General features: G+C 39.4%; 2 protein-coding genes across 2 annotated transcripts; both read left to right on the top strand.

The window, feature by feature from the left end:
* Positions 1-241: 241 nt before the first annotated feature.
* LOC122327118 (SLIT and NTRK-like protein 5) lies at positions 242-4881 on the top strand. The gene is made up of 4 exons (XM_043222301.1): positions 242-550; positions 1572-1686; positions 2382-2498; positions 3711-4881. Exons 2-4 carry the CDS (start codon positions 1633-1635, stop codon positions 4731-4733), a joined length of 1194 nt encoding a protein of 397 aa, XP_043078236.1. The 5' UTR covers positions 242-550; positions 1572-1632; the 3' UTR covers positions 4734-4881.
* A 3273-nt stretch (positions 4882-8154) lies between these two features.
* Positions 8155-16224, top strand: LOC122327115 (major facilitator superfamily domain-containing protein 6-A-like). Its single transcript, XM_043222297.1, is given in 9 exon segments — positions 8155-8405; positions 9574-10549; positions 11417-12015; positions 13437-13534; positions 14270-14411; positions 14413-14429; positions 14522-14620; positions 14817-15094; positions 15860-16224. Coding segments are annotated over 8 exon segments (2373 nt in total). The 5' UTR covers positions 8155-8405; positions 9574-9598; the 3' UTR covers positions 16049-16224.
* The last annotated feature ends 6324 nt before the right edge of the window (positions 16225-22548 follow it).

Genomic DNA, 22548 nt, shown 5'->3' with positions numbered 1-22548 from the left:
AGAGAGACAGAGAGAGAGATAGATAGATAGATAGATAGATAGATAGATAGATAGATAGATAGACAGAAAGTAGATAGATAGATAGATAGATAGACAGAAAGTAGATAGATAGATAGATAGATAGATAGATAGATAGATAGACAGAAAGTAGATAGATAGATGATAGATAGATAGATAGATAGATAGATAGATAGATAGATCAACAGACATATAGATAGATAGATAGATAGATAGATAGATAGATAGATAGACAGAGAGACAGACAGACAGACAGACAGATAGATAGATAGATAGATAGATAGATAGATAGATAGATTGATAGATTGATGGAAGGAAATGATTGTATGCAAATGAATTGAACATCCTGTAATCCCGTGAATCCCGGCGGAGGATTAGAGTCACTCGTTCACTTTCATCCCTGCTGTGTTTTACTGTGAGATGAAGAATCTTGACCATAAACTGTCATAATCCCAGCAAACGGCACAAATCACTCGTGAGTGAAGAATGACCGTCTCACGCTCTACACTGCATCCTGAAATCATCTTCAGCTGTGAGTAACCTGCTTCTGTCTATCAATCTATCAATCTATCTATCTATCTATCTATCTATCTATCTATCTATCTATCTATCTATCTATCTGTCCGTCTGTCTGTCTTCATGTCTGTCTGTTTGTCTGTCTGTCTATCTTTCTGGTATGTCTGTCTATCTATCTATCTGTCTATCTGTTTATCTACTGTTTGAAAGAATGTGAACTCTTTTGCCTTATTATTACACTCGTAATATTATTCATGTTACATTCACTTAATTTCTTTGGCACATTTTTCGAAACACTCTTAACGTTCTCTAAGCTGTGAGAGCAAACGCCACAACTGTTTGCTGGAACTTCATTGCACGTCTGCAAAGTGTAGTTACTCATCCAAAACATTTCATTAATGCTTCAAAACTTAGATATCAGTAATTCGGCCAAGGCCACCAAAACATAAAGTGTTTTTGTCATTGTGTGACCCACACTGGTCAAAATGTTTAGTGGAACTGTGGAAATGAAGGTTATCTAAAAGTAGATATTTGTTGAAAACAGAACAGAAAAAGAACATTTGTATTCATGCATTACATTTATTTTTGTACGAATGTATTACATGTAAAGTGAAATCCTGCCTGTCCGACTACTGTACATTTCATATTTTTTATGTTCCCACAAATACACAAAAACAGGTCATTTGCCAATTTAGCAGACATTACAAAAAATGGCGATGTCAATGAACAATGAAAAATGGACGCGAAGTTGTGAAGAGAAACTAATTGTACAGAGATCTGAACTTATTTAGAGAGAAAAAAAGCATCTGAGAATTGAGCCAAAGCAATTGCAAATATGATAAGTGTAACCATTAAAACATTTACATAACAATAATTTCTTCTGCGTTATTTATTTAATGTGAAAAGTCAATGCTAGATACTTTACGAAGCCAAATCCGGCGAACGGCTCAACAGTTCCTTTGATACAAGGCTCTTTTTAGGTCAGAGCTGTAGTTTATATCAGAGGTCCTGGATGAAACTCAACCCTCCTTCCGCAGATACCTGCACGGATACATGATCTGAGGGGTTCGGGTGAACAGAGGCGGCCCACCTGAAGGAATGGGGAGGACGAGTTACGCGAATCTCCCCAAGACCGGATCCATACCCGAAAGTGTACGTATTTAATAAGGTACACTTTTTAAACATTTACACACGTATTGTACATCTGCATTATCTGTGCACGTCCGTCGTTTGCGTTCCGCCGAAGTGAAATAGCGCAGAATAAAGCGAAGCTTGGGCTCTAATCCCGCTTTCTGTATTCCTCCATCCCTTTTCCGATGTGAAGACGGAATGAGAGCTCAACGGGGGGGTTTAGGTTTTATCTCTCTAGCAATACCGCAAACATAAAGAGAAATAAGCTGGTTTTAACCTTTGCTCTTCGTTTCATTAGATCTGTCGTTTGTGTGTAGATGGACGGGATGTATAGCTGGCGGAAGGAGAAACTGCGCTCAGAGCTAGATGGGATTTTTTCCAATCACGAGAAAGATTATGAGTCCGATTTTTAGAATGCATAAAAAGGAGAATCTCCCATAATGCAATGTGAGCATCCAGTGCATCCAGTTATCCCATGACCAGGAACCCTTGTAAGGATATTAAAACTTAAAAAAGTAGCCAATCTGCTAACTTATCTTATAGTCCCCATCAAACGTATTTATTTGCATAATTGTCACCGATACTGAAAGTGTCAAATTCAGAATTGTCCTCCTGAAGTGTTGCGGTTTACAACCCCTCATCGTGCCTGTGCCCTCCGCTGCCGGCGTGAAATATTAATCACTTTGCTCTTTCTCTTTTCTCTTCTGTGCCAACAGCTGCCCCTGTACAATAGCGTTTCCCTCCCGGCTGCAAACACACAGCGTCTGCTGCACAGACACATGAACACGCTCCCCACCTGCGGCTGCTCCTCCGATGACAGACGCCGCACTCAAGTAAGGCTTATTTATGCTTACTTTTGACTGGGAAGCTGACTTTAAGTTTTGCAAGGTTTTTCACGATAAGATCTGTGTCCTGAAGCGATGGGTATCACGATACATGATTGAAAAGGTAGACATTGTAGACATTCTGTGTTGTAAGCAAACCATTCCTGTTTATTATCACATATGTATTATTGAGAGTAGCTGTACTTTAAGTCGTATAAATATTTGCACTATTTAAAATGAATTAGTGAAAGTGCTGGTTACTCAGCTTGTGATTATACATACCTATACGTTTTAACCTAAAGTATTATTTTTGGGCAAATAAACATGTATGCGTGTTACTTAGTTAAGTTTAAGCATCAACTAAAAGCGTCCTTGACCTGTAATTGTATAACAGGCTTTTTACATCCGTTTGCTCACTTATAAGCAAACATCAAGCACGGCTTGTAGCGGTCTTGTTTGTACGGTTTGTTTATACAGTATATACTGGAAAACGGTGTAAAAGCTCTATAAAACCATGCTGGATCCACATTCAATCTGATAATGATCGAAAGGAAGCAGATAACGGCAAAAATTAGCATAGAGACACAATAGATTGTTCATTTGGCATTATACGGTGATATAAATGGTATATGCCCCAGCCTTTTCTTTTAATTATAACATTTACTTAAAATGTTATCTTTCTAAATAGGTTGCTGTATAAAAAAATAATCATATATATTAGATCATATAAATTGCTAATAATAATCACTGGTTTATTACTTTATTATTTATTACTGGTTTATTATTGTTTTGTTTATTATTTCACTGGTTCATTCTGTCTGCTGAGTGCCTTGTTCCACTTTATGTATCTTTTATCTTATACACATCCATATGTGTATAGTTGTATAGTTGTTATATATTTAATGCAGCTGTTTTTCACGTTCTCCTGTTAGTTTTATCTGTATGTACTTTAGGGACCTAAGGCAGTTTCAAGTCTCTGTAGAATGCTAAAAAGTAAACAGTGTTATATAATATATAATTTTTTTTTTAAACAATTTAAAGTCTTTTTTTATCATATGTACCACGAAAGTAATAACTTGTAATCATGCACATATATGCCATGTGTTTAAACGCTTATTGAACTGGCAAAGCTTACGAGCTTAAATTTTGCACAAACTTCCTTTGCTTCTTCTCAGAAGCTCCAGGATGCATCTGTTATTCATGCTTCCATTGGTGCTCAAGGTCCAGTCCATCTCCACGAGCCACAACATCACCTACGACTGCACCTGCCACGAGGAGCTCAAAATCAGCAACTGCACCAGCAGCAATTTTACTCACGTGCCCGCCGCTCTCCCACCCTTCACCGAACAGCTGGACCTGTCCCTCAACCACCTCAGCGCCATCCGTCCCCGAGCCTTCCACAGCACACGAAGACTTCGCATCCTGCTCCTCAATGACAACGTGATCGCTGCTCTGGCCAACGGGGCGTTCTCTCTTCTGGAAGGACTCTTGAGGTTGGACCTGAGCCGAAACCGAATCTCATTCCTGGGCGAAGGATTTTCCCAGGGTCTCAGTTCCCTTCGAGATCTGTCACTGGCGGAGAACCGATTGACCAGCTTGGACAGCAGCTGTTTCGTCCACTTTGACTCCCTCCAAAGACTAAACCTCAGCCATAATGCAATCGAGACCATCAAGATGAGGGCGTTTGGGTCCATGAGTACCCTACGCCAGCTACAACTCAACTCCAACAATTTAACGGTTCTCAATAACGGCATCTTCTCCATGCTACGAAACCTTGAAGTCTTGAATTTACATCACAATCAGATACACTACTTGGACGTCGGCGTGCTTTCTCCATTGACCAGCCTCGCGTTACTGGACCTCACCAACAACAACCTCTCCACGATTCAGTTCAAGACCTTCCTGAGTCTCAACACGTACAGCACTCACATAATGCTCCAAGGAAACCCGTGGAATTGCGACTGCGATCTGCAGCGAGTCTTTCAGAAGCTCTGTAACGTCAAGCGGCTCTTCCTGGACGACTACGACAACCTCACTTGCGTGAATTTGGACGAAAGTCAAAGGAACTACACGATGAAAGAGGAGTTCTGCGTGGCAGAGATGGTTACCGTCCTGGTCATCACCATCACGGTGGTCATCACTGTTGTGGCTGCCATAGTCATGGCGGAGAAGAAAAGGAAAAAAAAGAACAAAGAAAAGCATTGGACGGAAGTGGGCGAGTTGTCGTGCGCATCGCAAGACTGAACCAGATAATGCGGATAATGCAAGGAAGGAACATTAATCTTGCATTGTATGGTATTATGCTTTATTTTGTTCAATACAGGGTGTCTGCAAATTTTGTAAATTTTTAAGACCAAGTTATAAAAATGTAAAGGAATATTTCACCCAAAAATGTCGAACACAAAGGAAGAAAACGTTTGGAACCAGGTCACCATTGACTTCCATATTAGGAAAAAAATACGATGGGAGTCCCTAAGGTGACCCAAAACAGCCTTCCTTTGTATTCAGCAGAACAAAGAAATTCATGCAGATTTGGAACTACTTGGGGGTGAGTAAATGATGACAGAATTTATATATTTTTTTGGGTGAACTATTTCTTTAAGCAATAAGTTCAATAGAACACAATACGTCAACATGGTCTCTAAATTTGAATGTCTTGTATTCGTAATACTTCAAAATTTGGAAAAGCAACCTCCAAATGCTTTTTATTTCTGTTTGTTTTTCATATTTTAGTAAATCTGCCTCCAACTGATAGAATATGGAAATAACTTTTACTGTACCTTCTGATCACACTGCAAAAACTAAAGTTCTTTGTTAATAATTGTGTGTTGTTTTCCGGTCTTGAATCAATAAATATTTACTTGAGATGCAAAATTTCAGATATTTGTCACTGGCAGCTTTCTATACCCTGTTGATAGATGTTTGTTCTTGCATACTTAATTTGATTACATTTCTCAAAAAAGAAAGACTTGCATCTTAAGTAAATTTTAGTTTCAGTAGGTCTATTTGTATTGAAAAAACATACTGAATAAATTATCTTATTGATTTATTGCAGTGTATACAACATTTAATGCCACAGTCCTTATGAATTTAGGCCTTAATTTGCATAAGGGCAGGTTAAGACACAAGAACTGGAGAACTCTACATTAAATATACAATGTACTATAATAAAATTATATGATAAAAGTTCATGATGGTTGGTTCTTTATGTGAACCAGCAATGATAGAAGATCTAAAATGTGTATTCCAAGTTTAACTTAGATACAGAATACATAATAAAAGTGTAATAAAGATTATTGTGTAATAATTATTATTTTTTATTATGTATTCTGTATTTAAGTTGGAATGCTGAAACGCTGAAATGTTTTAGTGTTCATCATATATGTTGAAAATAATATTAAAGCCTTCTATGTTTACACAAGATGGCGATAAATACCTATTTTTGTGTTATACTGACCAAACACAGAAACATGACTGTATGTAACGTGTATATATAGAAAGACCATATTTAAAGGGAGAATAGGGAAGTAAGAGCTCTTCTCTTGCAGTTTTTCTTCCACATGCTTCAAGGGGGCAACACAACCTCATCAAGGTTTAATTATCTGGGACGAGTTTCCAGTCACCTCATTGTTTCTGGCACATTTGTAAATTAGACTTGTCCTTCTAGTGGTGAGCTTCACTCTTCAGATGAGAAATATCTGGTCTTCACCAGTCTCAGACAGCCCAGCCTCAATGTCTTCAAACATCTTGCAGCGATGTGGCTCTTAATTATGTCGTTTTTGTAGTTTCTGCATCTTGTTCTTCCAGAAGCAGACTTCTTATAGGCCACTTTTTAAGTATATCCAAATCCAAGAGCCCGTATTCACATGGAAGTACAAGCTTTTTAAAAGTCTTCCATTTCAATAGGCTCCTTTTCCCACAAAATTTGATTTGGGTCTTAGATTGCTCTCTAATCTCTCCTCTCCAGTCAGGCTGAGGAAGTCCTCGTGTCTTTTGAACCTCCCGTACCACTGTTCAAATTCCTCACGCTTTTCTTTGAACAGTTTTTTCTACATTTTGTGTGGTGTCCTGTTCACTCTATCAGAAGAAATCACGGTAAGAGACTCCACAAGAGACTCGAGATTTGCGCAACTTTTATATGCCACGGAGAACGTTCTAAAAATGATGTTGTCTCATTGTGACGCCCCCCAAGAAGCACGTTTCTGAAGAGTGAAGCCGATTTACTACACCACAACAGTAGCGAGAAGAACTAAAAAAATGAAACACGAAAGATCTAACATTGTCTTGTGAATAGTGGAAAGCAAAAAAACTGTAAATTCAGTAATGCCCTCTTTGACCCACAATGTATTTTTCACTGTGTGAGAACATGACGTGTGGTGTGGCTTGTCAATTGCAGGATGAACTCGCAATTAACAGTCGGTATTGTGACTCTGAATGTAAAATCACGACTTTTTTCCCTCACAATTGTGAAGTTTTTCTATTCCCGGGAGGTACAAAAAGATACAAAAACTTTATTCAAAGAGAGAAACTAATAGCAGGCGATCGCCATTTTCAATGTCGAGTTTAATGACTTCCTGCACCAGCGCATCTGCCAGGGTTTTAAAGTCAGCCACAACCTGCTTTATTACAATTTCCTGATTCTTCTGAATCAGAGGGATGAAGAGCATCTGCTGACGGTCATGACTCACGTGCAATGATATTCGCTGTCTTCTCCGAGACCTGAACCAGAGCCATCGGCAGATCTGTACGTACCTGTACAAGGGAAGAGGTAATTCTCCGTCGGATCTTGTTAACGTAGATGCACAAAAAAAGGGATTCAAATGCAAAATCTCCAAAACGAAAAATGAGATCAATTCAATCTGAAATGCATAACATGAGTGCACTGCATATGTCTCAAGATATACTATTTACTGACTATTTATGTTCATTTAACATGACTGTACTCACCACAAAAGCCATTTTTCCCCAATAAATTTGTTTATTTACTATTAAAGTGCTATAAGCTGCAAAAGAAAGTGGTCTCTGTGGCCTCGCGTTTTGGTGGTTGTATAATTACTAATATTATACGCTATACATCATAATAATTTTAGTACGTCCTGTTATCATGTTAGCTTGTCCTGCTTTTGATTTTCTCACTCACCCATGTTGTAAAAAAACATGTTAAATCGCTAATGTTTTCAAATTCATGTGGAAGTAGTTCATTCTTGGATATTATTCTCACTGGTTTAATATTTCCTGTTAAAAAAAAACTTGTTTAAATATAACTGTTATTAAATACTAAGCTGCATCTTAACTCACAGTAGCCCTCTTTGACTGTTAAAGGAATAGTTCACCCAAAAATTAAAATTATGGAATATTTTACTCACTCCAAGCCGTCCTAGGTTTTTTTTATGTATCCTGGCTTTTCCAAGCTTGGTAATGCTCGTGGATAGCGGCCATTATTTATATGCATATAAATAATGTATATGCATATGTGTCTAGAAAAATATGTCTAGTTCAAGTCAACCAACGTTAATCTTTTTTAGTAAGGCACAACAACTGCTTTCCCATGCTTTAATATTCAAGTAGCAGGCCCTCTCTTATTGGATGGATCTCCAGCAACGTCAGCGCGTTACTTTTCAGAAGCCACGCCTTCGCTTGAAGAAACCGAGCTAGCAACGTCAGCACGAAATTAATATTCATGAGGTAAGCCCAAAGTCGGTTGGTGAGCAGGTGAACGCTGGATCCTTGCCACAAAGCAACAAAAATGCCTTGACGAGGCATCAAACAAGGGAGAAAGCATCAGTTTGTACTGGCAGAAAAGCCAGGAGACAAAACACGGTCCGGTGTTCATTGGAAATGGAAGGAAATCAACTTCTTCATCGAAACGCGTCTGTTTCAAAGTAACCGACTCACCTGAAACTACCGAGACCACAGGTAAAACACACGATGACCGTTTACAGATAACACTCTGACGCCTTTCACTGTAAATACATGGTTATCTGCGCAGCATTCGATTGATCTGAACTTTTCTTCTCCATTTCCTGCATTTCTTGAATATAAGAACGCTTTTGCGAACCGTCTTCCTGTTTTAATCGCGTAGGTCCTCACAAGAAAGTGAAACAAAGTAGTTTTTAGAAGGAGCTAAAAGACTTTGCCAGAATAAACATATGGTTTATCTTTTATTAAAGTGACATCAGAGTAAAGGAAGCACTACTTCCGTAAAAGTAGGACAGTTTTAGACAGGCGCGCCATAAACCTTCATTACGTCATTCAGCAATAAACATTAAGCGTTCACATGTTTTTATAGTAGTGCTTGCTTGAATATGGCAGAATACCCTGTGCACGGCTAGCTTTTTTATGCAAATGACCACAAAAGCAGTCATAAGCAGCATTTGTAGCAGTAGCCACCATGCATCATGTGGGTCAGAATTATCTATTTTTCTTTATACCCCAAATCATTGTTAATTAAAGATCATGTTCCTTGATGAAATGTTGTAAACTTCCTACTGTAAATGCAAATGAATTTTTATGCATTGCTAAGAACTTAATTTGGACAACTTTAACTTTTGGGTTTTTTGCACCCTCAACATTCTAGATTTTGTATTCAATGCTTGTTACAGATGCTTGTATTGAAATACTGCCATATTCTAACCATATATGCCTCCATGGCGAACTGGAGTGTGTTTGTTTAGGATTGAAGCAAAACTCTGCAGGGAGGCGGCTCTCCGGGACGTTAGATATAGTAGTAATGGTACATATTGTCACGTGACTCTGTCACGTTATCGTTTTGGAAATAAATATAGTTATTTTGCCAGCAGTAGTAGGTCATCTGGGTATTCCAAACAAACATTACATTTTGCATACTGTGGATAATGTAGTAAAAGTAAAAACATAATTTAGTATGCTATACTTGACATGCAAAACGGTATTCATTTGAGCATTTACTGACATAGTTTTGCCGTGAAGTTTCTAATATTGTTTCCTGATTGGTTCTGATCTGTATTACAAGTATTGTGTACATATGTTTCTGATCATGCTGTATGCAGTTTTTAACATGCACACATGCTCGACATTTATATATTGTCTTTAATTCTAATTTTAGAAATATCAAGCACTCCAGCTAAAAGATGGCTGATGACCGTGTAGCCATCTTAACCGATGACGAAGAGGACCTAAAGAGGAGACACCTCGAGCGCTTCGACCGTCTGTCGCTTGAGATTCAATCAAACCAACCTTCGCAGTCATCCGTGGACAGTGTACCTAACGATTTGGCACCGGCTCCAACGCCTCAGCGTGACATGAGCTGCTGCGAACGTTTGCTCCTACGGGTCAACCCCTACCTTCTTGTGTCAAAAGTGTTTTATTTGTTCTTCTATGCTGCATATGGTTCCCTCCATCCCCTTCTTGCGTTGTACTACAAGCAGCTGGGGATGAATGCCACCCAAAGTGGTCTCCTAGTGGGAATCCGTTATTTCATTGAGTTCTGTAGCGCCCCTTTTTGGGGCATTGTCGCAGATCGTTTCAGGAAAGGTAAAGCAGTCCTATTGTTCTCAATGTTATGCTGGCTCCTTTTCAATTCTGGGATTGGATTTGTGCAACCAGCAGATATGACATGTAACGAAGACAGCCCCCCGACGACCACAGCCATGATACCGACTGTCCATGTTACCACATCCAACGAGACCTTCTACCTCAACTCCAGTTCCATCTTAACAAACCAGATGAGACGCCGCAGAGATCTGATTGGACACTACCCTCGGCGAATCATACTATCCTCCATTTGGTCTTCAGGCTATAGCTCTGAACACCGATTCAAACGGGATTCAAACTTGAGTTTCACCGTGGCACCTGATGAGTTAGCTAACACAACGCAATCTGAGCAAAACACCACCGGGCACGAGCTAAGCACATCCACGCCTAATGCCACATCGGGCACCACTACTCAAAGTATTACAACCAAACCAAACCAGACACCTGAATATAACATGGACCAGGTTCACGCCATTTTCCTGCTGATTTTGCTCGTCATTATCATTGGCGAGTTTTTCAGTGCTCCAGCTATTACTATCGTGGATACAGTACGTGTCGTTTTTTCAATGTTTTTTTCAATAACTTCAATGTCAAGGCAGATCAGTTGGTAGAGTTTGTCTTACAGGCCATAGGCCTAAAATTGCAATTTTTGGTTCCAAGAATGAAAGATTTGTATAAGCAGAACTTTGTAAGGGATATTATACAATGCTTCCATTGTATTTAAATGTTTGAAATGGGATTGTAGTTTTATAGTCTTCTGTCTATCAAGATCCTGGTGTTGGTTTTTTTGAGCTACTTCCCAATCTGGACCCACTCCATGTTTTCATTACAGAAAAATTGTCCCTATGCTGGACCCTAAAACTGTTTAAACAGGTGTGTGATTATGTACAGCAGTAGAATATTTAAACAAATTGATAGCTCATGTATTTTCCATGGTCCTATGTTCTCTGGGTTTGGGTAATATGGGAATGTGAAGTCAACTCTGGAAAGATTGGAGAAGACATTCCATAAACGCCATATAAATCTATGGAATATGGGAACCTGGGAATGTAGAAATGACTTAAGGAAACTTAATCATGAGAGAAGATCATAAGGCATGTGCACATCAAAATCAAATGTAATTATTACTAGATTGCATACCAAGATGCAAATTGGGAGACACGATTGATATCAATTGCGTTTTCCGCACAAGTAGAACATTTTCAATTAGAACAGGAAATTCACATGAGTCAGTGAAGAGTTTGACATGTCTGGTAGTATCAGAAAATAGAAGAGAGATTGTGTTTGTGTTTATAATATTTGCTTTGTTTTTGGTGAGCACACGCCATTAGATCTTCCAACACTAGTTCAGTATCACTTCAGTAGAAAAGCAGGAATTTGTTGAGTCTAAAATAGGTTTGTTTGGATTGTTTTAGGTGACACTGCAGTACCTGGGTGCACATCGTGACCGCTACGGTCTCCAGCGAATGTGGGGATCTCTAGGATGGGGTATCGCCATGCTCTGCGTCGGCATCTGGATCGATCACACTAACACTGATCTTGTCATTGGCAACACGGAATGCTCCATGGAAAATTACAAGAACTACCATATTGCCTTCATTGTGTTCGGCGTATTAATGGGAATCGCTTTGATTGTTGCTACTCAGTTTAAGTTTGATGTTCAGCACCAAAACAGGAGCGAAGGAACTGAGTTTGGCAACCAGCAGCAAAACACCCCTCCTGGAAGTTCCCCTGGAACAGAGAGCGCAGAGGCTCCAACAATTGTCCAAGTCGAGGAGTTCCACTTCTGGGATTTGATGCGACTGCTGTGCGGTGTACAGTACAGCACCGTGTTGTTCGTGGCATGGTTCATGGGCTTCGGCTATGGGTTTGTTTTCACTTTCCTTTACTGGCATTTACAGGACCTGACAGGAACCACAACGCTGTTTGGTGTTTGTTCTGTTCTGAGTCACGTGTCGGAGCTTGCTGCCTATTTCACCAGCCATAAGTTCATTGAACTGGTAGGACACATCAGGTGAGGTTCTTGAGATTCCTTGTTGGCTCATGCCCATAATCGTTTTTTTTGTTGTCTTTTTTTTTACACGTATGCTAGCACATAGGCTTTCAAAGTATACTCCATTTGATGTTGTGTGCAAATGTTTAACCATTTCTGAATCTTGATATCTGAATCGTGGTTTGGTTTAATTCTAAGTCTTTGTCTTTGATTTTTGGTGGAGTTCTGAATCTTGCTCCATTTCAATTCAGCTGTAATTTGGTTTAGGACGTTTCTTCGATTGACTTCACTTCATTTTGAATTTACTTATTCAGTTGTTGTCTGTAACAAATCATTTGTTTAATTCAGGGATAGTTTAGTAATAGTGACCCTATTAAAAATAGGGTTTCTTCATTTGAAACAATATGTAAGGTGGCGTTAAAGTACTAGCAGAGTAAAAAGTAATGTTTTATATGGTTGTTAGGATTTTCTGTGTGGTTGCTTACTGTCCCAAACCAAAAGAGCCCACCCTCATGTAGATGTTCTTTATTTTTGTTGCTGCTGTTCTTGTTGGTGTATCAGTCTGCTAGCTTTGCCTCATGCTAACACCATATTATTATTATAAAATAAGCTGTCAGTGTTTCATATTACTCTTTACGTAGGTTCAATTTCAATTAGGGTTTTACTTTGAAAGGTTGCCGCTTATGTAGGCCGCAAGGCTGCTCACTAGTGTCGAGATCAAAACCATTCAGTTGTTTATTCTAGACGCAGGCCAGACCTGTCCAGGTAACCCAAACCATCTTAATGCACCATGTGACTTGAGCTCATATGGTCCTGACCTTGAATCAGTGAGTCTTTGTTTGTGGTGCCGTCATGCGACTCTATGTCTGCGCTGGGATCAGTGAGGCATTGTTTGGTCGGAAGGGCTGGTTCAAAAGCACAAAGGCTTTTTCTAGGAGCAGTGGCACAAGTCCAGAATGCATTGCATTGCTACAGTGTCTACTGCATGGCTCCTTTTCCTGAGAGAATAACATTAACGCTCCTTTGGTGTTCAAGTTGAGTTATTTGTTTTAAAGAATGGAGAAAACCATTTGACTGAATGACTGACACAACAGTATGAATTCATAAGTCATCCCTCCATGACTGGTTTACAACTTCTTGGCAGAGACGGTTAAAAATATAAGGCACTTCGTGTTCGACATTTTTATGTTTTATAGACCCATCTTTAAAAGATGACCTGAATACGCTGCAATGATCTTTGAGATGACTATGCAGTTAAATCTAATCTTGATTCCTTGTTTTACAGCACAGAGGAAGTTAATATATGAATATATGAGTCATGATGAACGGCACAGAGCAAAATACTTATTATATTTCCAAGAAAACATGTGCCTGACATGATCTTGAGATGTTTTATGGGGTTCCTGCATGTATTTTTAATAACTGTCTTGTTCTTCTGTCAGAGTTTTGTACATCGGTCTGGCCTGCAACACCGCACGCTACCTCTATATCTCGTATCTCAAGAACGCCTGGACCGTGCTGCCAATGGAAGTGCTGCAAGGTACGAATGGCCAGCCATCGAGTTTTCAATCTTAGGAAAAAGCAACCACAATCGCTAAAATCTCCAAATGTGAACTGTTGTGAACGCAATACGTTTTAAACACAAGTTCTAGTCATGAAAGCACAGATATGTGTGCAGAACAAAGAAAGGCTGGGGTTCATTTCAGGAGATAAAATCAAGTCAGTTTGACATTGTCAGTTCCACCGCCCTTTCCTTTGGCAAAACAAGCATGTAGATGCTCTACATAGAATACCATTCAGTCACAGGAATGAAGACCTGGAGCAAGTCTGTTTACATTCAATACAGACGTTTTCATCTGTTCCAAACGGTTGCGGACTTGTTAGCTATATCTCTATACTAATGCTAAGACTCCTAATGTTTTCAGGTCATGAGACAGATTTGTGTTTTGTGAAATTATATTTTGCCCAAAATGAGAATTTGTTCACCCTCAGGCCATCCAAGATGTAGATGCGTCGGAACAGGCTTGGAGAAATGTACCATTACGTCACTTGCTCGGAAATGGATCCTCTGCTGTAAATGGGTGCCGTCAGAATGAGAGGCCAAACAGCTATTTGGCTTGTTGGGCCCGAAAAAGCTAATGCTAAATTTCTCCAAATTCTGCTCAAAGTTGTTTCTTTTAAAATTCTTCTACGTCTTGAATGGACTGAGGGTGTGCTAACCGTATTTTTGCATTTAAGCCTTCTATGCTGTAAAATAAACGCCGTGTATCTGCAGGCATAACGCATGCGTCTGTATGGGCGGCGTGTATCTCATATTTGAGCGCTGCCGTACCTCCACCTCTTCGGACGTCCGCTCAAGGCATCCTGCAGGGTCTCCACCTCGGGCTGGGCAGGGGCTGTGGGCGATGGTCGGCGGGTGTTTGTCAACTACTTTGGTATGGACGGCGCTTTTTGTTTTTTGTAAGTGCATGACTTTATGAATGTTAGTATGCGTATAAACTAGTGGTCATCTTGTTTTTCTTTGAAGGCGTTGCCGAAACATTCAGGGGAATAGGAATGACGTCGCTTGTTATTTTGCTGATCTTTTCATTAATAATGTGCATCACTGGCCAGAATGAGAAAAAAGGTCAGCAACAACATCTTGTACATTGCTTATTCTTTTAAAATAAGATCCGAAGTGGTTGTTTGGTTTTTGTTTTGGTATGTTTGTTTAGTTTAAGGATTTTTGAGTCACATTTTTAGTCTACTAATGGACAGGGTATTTAATTTCATTCACAAATTGGCATCAATTTAATGTTTTGGGGGGTTTTCTGTACCCCCAGAGGACAAGATGCTAGCAGAGAACATTCCTATCCCATCCAGTCCTGTTCCCATAGCGACTATTGACCTGGTTCAGAGCACAACGGACGCAACTGCACCTGCTCGACCCGAACCCAAACTTCCTGCTCGGAAAACACGGCACCAGGAGGAGCAGGAGGATCTGAACAAGCCCGCCTGGGTTCCCTCTGGGTCGCCGCTGGTTACAGTCGTTCTGCTGTTCTACCAAATCAAAGACATGGTCATCATTGCAAAGACCCCTGTGGAGGTCCAACCCCTTCAGGTAGAGCAAAGGATCATGGGAAAATAAGAGGGTGGTGGTGAATAATATGAATATTGATCCAAACGTTGAGTGTGTTCTCTCTCTTTTCATGCATTCTGTGGCAGAAAGGTGAGAATGTGTAGATTTAGTCGAAAAATATACTATTAATGCTGTTCAGTCCTATTTGGGGATTGTACTTTTTTTTTTTTATGTAAAAAAATATATATATATTTTATAAATATTTAAACATTAATAAAAATGTTATCTAATATTTTGAAATATTAATATATTTTTTCCTTTATTTTACCAGCGTCATTCTTATATGCTAATACTGCTGCTAAAAAGTGATTTTTTTAATCTTTGATCAATAGGGTGTTCAAAAGAAAAGTATTTATTTGAAATGGAAATCAGTTGTAATAATAAAAATGCAAAAATTCAAAACATTTTTGAGTCCTTGCTGAATAACATGTATAATTTTATTAAATAAAAATATTGGTGAATTATTTCATTTAAAAAAGCAACTTCGTAATCCCAAACTGAATAGTAATAAAACAGTATAAAATACAAAATAGAGTGAGAAATTAATTTTAAATCAATTAAAAAAAGAAAAATCAAGCATGATACAATATTCAAAAATATTTTTAAGCATCAAAACTTTTGGTTGGCCATATGAGAATGTATCATTTTTATTTGTTAAACAATACTATGCTCTAAAATACAAAAAAATAAAAAAATTTTGTGGGTTTTTTTTTTTTTGCTAAACAGTCTCTCTATTTCTGTAACTAGGACACAGATGAGATTCCCCCAGAATCTCGAGAAGGAGACCAATCACCTCCCATCGTTGGCAATGGCGTGCGACAGGACGGCAGTCTCGGTGGGCTCCGGTCCCAGGAGGACCCCGGGCCCCCAGGGGCTGCCTCACAACTGGAATTCCCGACACGGGACACACGGCCTGTATTACAAGCAAACGGCTGATTCGGCAACCCATGGGTATTTTTCTCTCCACATGGTGACTTTGTTTTTCGTTGTGAAGCGTTTTTATGGGGAAAATACAAGGAAGAAGGACGAGCTTCATCGTATAAGTGACCTTTAACTTATTTCCAGGTGTTTTGCACGTGCTATAAATAAAGCCTGGCCGGTTTTAAACTGTACCGCCTTTCTGTTTTTACTCTCTTCCACCTGCAGAGGGCAGCATTTCCTGGGCCCAGCTTTACCAGGCCTGAAATAATTGCAAATAACTTTCTTGTGAAACACTTCGCGAATATAAAGAGGTGAAACTTTAATTACACTTACGAATGTCAACATCTGAATAACAGGGACGCTTGCTTTCACACCGTCACCTGCGACTTTAGATGAAGGTGTGAAAGAGATTTCCACAAGGGGGTTTCTCGTGCTTTTATTTTTGTCACTGAGCGCTTTTCTCATCATTAAAGAGACCAGCAGCAGATCGTCATCTAGTCCGCTTGACCCGGTCGATGATTAGCCGGCATCGGAGGGCAGAAAGCTCTTGTTCTCATGGAAACCAGACCATAATGCTTTGCTTGTTCCCCGCACAGTGGTTTCTTGGTAATCATCAGACTTGAATTACCTGCTAGAATGTTTGATCAACAACATTTGTCGTTGTTGTTTTATTATTATTATTATTATTATTCCCAGAATTCACTTGTTTCTGTGGAATCAAACACACCCACTCGCAGCACAGATTTCATCTCCGGTGGGATTAGCTGTCACTAACGCAATATGCCCTGAAACAATGCTCTGCCAAGTGTCGCAAATCACTTCAATGCAATTTATATCACAAGGTTCGGATGAGACAAAAGAATTGGGATGACAAATACTTGTATTCTAATCTGAAGTGGAAGTGATGGGTTATGTTTGCTTGGTTTTATTTTTTGTTTTGCTTTTTGTTTTTTGCAGGTCAGTTTGGTCTCTTTTTTTTTTACTTGTTTGTTTTTTCCCCAATACGTTTAGTTCAGGTTTTTTTTCATGTTCTTGTTGTTTTTATTATTATTATTTATATTTCATTTTGTTTAGTTTAAATTTAAGTATTTATTTAATTTAGTTTTATTTCATAGTTTAGATTTAATGTAGTGTTTTATAGCATTTTTTTTCTTTGGGTTTGGTTTAATGTTTAGTTTTTTTTTTTTTATTATTTTTTATTTTTTTATTTATGTTGCTTTTGTTAGTTTAGTTTGATACCAATTTTATTTCATCATTTAATTTTGTTTCTTTTTTTTTAGTTCACTTCAATTTTTGTTACATTTTGTTTATTTGCCTTTTTGTGCTTTCCTGTTTAATTTTGTGTTTTTAGTTTCTCTTATTGTTCAGTTTTGTTTGGTTTTAATGTTGGGTTTAAACGGCTTTGATTTATTTCTTATTGGTTAATGAATTTTTTGTATGTTTGTTTTTTTTTTTTTTTTTTTTTTTTTTTTTTGCAGATGTTATTTATTTCTTTACAACAGGATCATTTAAATATTGTTGGTGCCCACACTAGCATTAAAATGGCGTTAATTGTTGGATGCAGGTAAGAAATCATCCCAAATAGCCTCATCCTTTTAATAATGTTTTCTTGTACACTAATGGCTATGTGGAAACGAATAGCGTAATTATTGTGGGCACGGAGTCAATCTGACAAGCGTTAGGTGGTTTGTTCGGATCGGAAGGGCTGAGTCATGTGCTGGGAGAGCGGTGTGGAGAGATTCTAGGTGACTACAGCTGGGTTTTGACACACATTAATGTAGACACCTGCCTCGCTCACTGCCTGATTCAGTTTCACATGCAGATAAACTTTATTATCCAACAGCCTTTAGTGGGGATTCTCTGCCTGCTTTTACCTACTAAATGTTTCACTGGAGCATTTTTTTTTGTAATTCTTTATTTTGGGATTTTCCTTTAACATTTTTAACGTTGGTTTTGCACTATATATATATATATATATATATATATACTATACACTATACATTATATATATATATATATTTTTTCAGCTACTTTTTGTTTCATGTTGGCGTTTTTGCATTAAGTCATGGGAAAAATATTACCTAAGAGCTTTTAATATTTAACCTTTAGCCTTTAGATGTTCTAGATGCTTTCTCCTCCTAAAAAATAACGTATCCTTTTTGTTTTTTATCATATCTTGAGCAACAAGCGACGCTATATTACCATGTTCTTCGGACACTTACCGTTGTAATACCATACCTTTTCATGCGGTAGTGCCACAGTACCGTTTCAAGATACTTCAGGCCGCTGTAAATTTCCCCCCAAAAAAAGTTAGCAATCATTTACAGTGGCTAAAGCGATTTATTGGGTGATACTTTCTCTAAGACAAATTTACAGACCGGTTAATTTTAATTAAAGATAATTAACCGATTGATAGTTGAATTGATAGGTCAATTTTTTTTTCCCCCCAACCTCGTCTTGCAGGTTTCTCTAAGCAAAGTTGCGTTTGTGCAGATCCAGAGAATAGCGTGGCATTTTGTGTAAGAATTTCAGCAGCCCTTAAACACTTGTTCCCACACGGCAGCCGAGTGTGGGCAGTCGACGCCTGTTCTGAAATTCCCAGAGCCGAGATCCAGCCGGAGGGGAACTAGGGAAATCGTTTGGAAGAGTATTAAAATCGCTGGCCGTCCCGACCTCTGACCTCCTTCAAAGAAGCGATACGCCGAGTGAAACGGCTAAAGGCTGCGCGAACGCGGTACGATTACAGAGAAACGCACCGCAAAGGTGGAGGTCGCCGGAGATGTCGTGTAAACAGATGCTGGTTTATGAGAAATTCGCGAATTTGTTATGCGCACCGAGCCGGAATACAAGAAAAGTGAGTCACGCTCAGCGGCGTGCGGAAGGGCGAACGGATCTGCTGAGAATTGGACTGTAGATATTGTTATTGAGCTGGAGACTCGATGAAGCTGAGTTTTTTTTATTACGTTTTGATGTTGATGACAGCAAAAGGATCCTCGCCGGTGCGTTTCGAGCCGTTCTTGTGTTGAATTTATGGCTTGTTTTCCCGTCTTGATTAATTGAGTCAGGGTTTCTTCCAGCGCGGTGGGCGGAGTCGTGGGCGGGGCCGTTTCTCAGGGGCCTCATTTCTCAAAGCCGAAGGGCCAAACATCAAAGCCTCCAAATGATAATCACCACGCCTGATGTGTTTACTGCATTTCAAAGGGACGATCGAGTTTATTATCTTCAATTATGCCGCTCTTGTCTAATGAGCCTTTTGTTTGTCAGGTCTCAGAATTTCCATTCTTCCTTTCTCGGTTCTTTTTGTTTGTGAAGAAATGTCACATTATTCACGATGCACGCAGAAGCTTTCATGTCGAGATAAAGCCTTTGAAATGTCAGCCGCGGCAGGTAAAGTGTCCTGATGTTTTTCAAGTGATTAATTCACTTAGTTAGTCTTAAGGGGGCTTTAGAGGTGACGACATCGTTAATATACTTAGACTTTTTTTTTTTTTTTTTTTTTTTTTTTTTTTTCCAGGAAATGTAGATGCACTTAATGCGACGGAAATTATTATTTGGCGAAATAAATGTGCCCTTTTTTTTCGTTAATCATTTTGACTGGATTTATTAACATGTACTGGAGTATTAAGAAATGCTCCACTAACATTGCGGTTTGTGATCTAGTGTTGTTTTTATAGTTACTCCAACGATTTGAAGGATGTTGCAAAGAACGTGTGTGTGTGTGTGTGTGTGTGTGTGTGTGTGTGTGTGTTACATGCGAGTAGCCCGAGTTTTTAGTTTCGAGTCCCATTCGTTTACATGGAGAGGACTTTAAGATCCATCCCGTCGCCGGATGATGATTTTAAATGTTTGGGCTTGACTTTTTAGCACGTGTACCTTGCCCGAGTCTTTTATTCTGGCTCCTCTTTGTTTTGTCTGCATGTGAAAATCATCAGCTCACTGAGGGATGAGTGATTTTAACACTAAGTGTGAGCGATTAGGTGATATATATATGAAATAGGTGGGCATTATTGTGACGTTGACAGTTCAGCGAGGATAGCATGATCTGTCTCTCTCTGTCTCTTTCTCTCTGTCTCTCTTTCTCTCTCTCTCTCTCTCTCTCTCTCTGTCTCTCTCGGTCTCTCTGTCTCTCTCTCTCTCTCTCTCTCTCTCTCTCTCTCTCTCTCTCTCTCTCTCTCTCTCTCTCTCTGTCTCTCTTTCTCTCTCTGTCTGTCTGTCTCTCTCTCTGTCTCTCTCTCTCTCTGTCTGTCTCTCTCTCTCTCTCTCTCTCTCTCTTTCTCTCTCTGTCTGTCTGTCTCTCTCTCTCTGTCTCTCTCTCTCTCTGTCTCTCTCTCTCTCTCTCTCTCTCTCTCTGTCTCTCTTTCTCTCTCTGTCTGTCTGTCTCTCTCTCTGTCTGTCTCTCTCTCTCTCTCTCTCTCTCTCTCTCTCTGTCTCTCTCGGTCTATCTGTCTCTCTCTCTCTCTCTCACTTCCGGTGTACGAGTGTGAGCGGAGTGCTGTGAGTGCGAGTGGAATAGGTGTGGAGTGTTGTGAGTGAAACTCTTTCTCTTTTTCCTTTTCTGTCTATCTCTGTCTGTATAGTTAGCGGTAGTCTTTGCTGGTTTTCGGGCCGCGTGCTCTTCACTCTGAGGAGGCATGTCGGCCCCTGCTGGTGGAAGTTTTTAAACTCACTCACGCGACGCCACGCTGTGAAGGTGGCGTCAGCGGTGAGTGTGGAGGAGGCTTGCCTGGCAGTGGGTGAGGTAGTGGGGCACGGAGTGTGCTCTCAGCCTCTCGAATGAACAGCGCTATCGTTATTTTTTAGACAGCATAGACAAAGCTAACGAGGTTGTTGAGCATGGTATAATCGTTAAAGGAGAACTCATCCCGTTCTTCCCCTCTCTACCTGCTAAGAAAGTCACCATATCTAATGTGCCACCTTTTGTGAGTGATCTTATTTTAACCCAAGCTTTATCCCGGTACGGGAAGCTGGTTTCACCCATTAAAAGATCCCGATCAACTGTAGTTCTCCTCTGTTGAAACATATTGTTTCTTTTAGGCGGTTCGCATACATGATCATTAATGATGATGCTGATCTGGATGTGTCTTTAAATTTTCAATTGGTGATTTTGATTATGTTGTTTTTGTGACCACCGCTAAGATGAAGTGTTTTAGCTGCGGGACTTTTGGTCATCTAATGCGAAATTGTCCAGAAATAATTGCAGAAAAGGAAAGGAATGTAGGAGGGCGCTCGGGAGTGGTGATCTTGCGGGGTTAGCGGTGAGGCTGAGGGAGCCCCGGGAGAGGGCTCGGTGGCACCGGCAGCGGCAGCGTCTCCTCCGGCCTCTTCCAGTGAGACGGTGGAGGGAGCGGTCGCGCCGACACACGCCGAGATACGTTCGGATGAGGGTCGTAAGGACGCAGATAATGTGACATGGGGCAAAACTGGAGATGGACAAGCTGACAGGGTTTCAGAGAATAGTGCAGAGCATTTTCAGAAAATGTGTGAAATAGCTAAGTGCTGTGGAATGGAAGAAGAACAAGCCATTTTTAAAATGCCCCAAAAAAGAAAGAAAAGTAACGAAGTACCAGATGCTAAAGTAAGCAAAAAAATAGAAATGCATGACGATGAGGATCTGGAGACTGAGAGCGATGCAGAGTCTTCTGACTCCAGTGTGACACTTTCTCAGAATGAGGTTATTGGACGGAGCTATGAGCTTGAAGATATCAAATTATTTCTCAGATCAACCAAAAACAAGAGAGGTGTGCGAGTGCAGGAATATTTTCCTGACTTAAAACAGTTTATTGATAAAGCAAGAAGTCTAATGGTAGAAGGTTCATTCACAAATAAAGAAGTGTATCGTTTAAAGAAAATTGTGAGGAGTCTTAACATTGCTTTAGACAATGACACGGGTTAATCTTAGGAGCAGGACTGGTCTTTGCTCTTTTTTTCTTTTTTTATTTATGAGTGTAGTACATTTAGCCACTTTTAATATCAATGGCGCAAGGAATGTTAGAAAAAGAGCATTAATATATGAAACAATAAAACAGAAAAACATTGATGTCACTTTTTTACAAGAAACTCACAGTGACCTGAACAATGCTGTTGATTGGATGAGGGAATTTGATGGCACTTCTGTGTTAAGTCACAACACTTCAGTTAGTGGAGGAGTGGCTATTTTATTCGCAAAGAATTTCAGTCCTGTATCATATGTGATTGATGAAATTGTTAAAGGTAGGCTTTTAAAAGTCAGAGCTGTTTTCGAGAATTATGTTTTTGTTTTTATTTGTGTGTATGTTCCAACTGTACCGGTTGAAAGGTTAGTTTTTTTAGATTTACTATCTTCCACCTTACAAAATTGTTGTTCTGAAGAATTTCTGTTCTTAGGTGGTGATTTTAATTGCACAGAGCTAAATTTAGACAGGAATCATGTTGAACCTCACTTAGCTTCACGCAATCGTCTTATCCATTTTATAAAAAAATATGAATTATGTGATATTTGGAGATCTTTAAATGGCAAGGAGAGACAGTATACTTGG

This window comes from Puntigrus tetrazona, chromosome 22 (genome assembly GCF_018831695.1).
Source record: "Puntigrus tetrazona isolate hp1 chromosome 22, ASM1883169v1, whole genome shotgun sequence".
NCBI lineage: Eukaryota > Metazoa > Chordata > Actinopteri > Cypriniformes > Cyprinidae > Puntigrus > Puntigrus tetrazona.
Note: the sequence above shows the minus strand (reverse complement) of the source record. Positions and strands in the feature narration are given on the sequence as shown.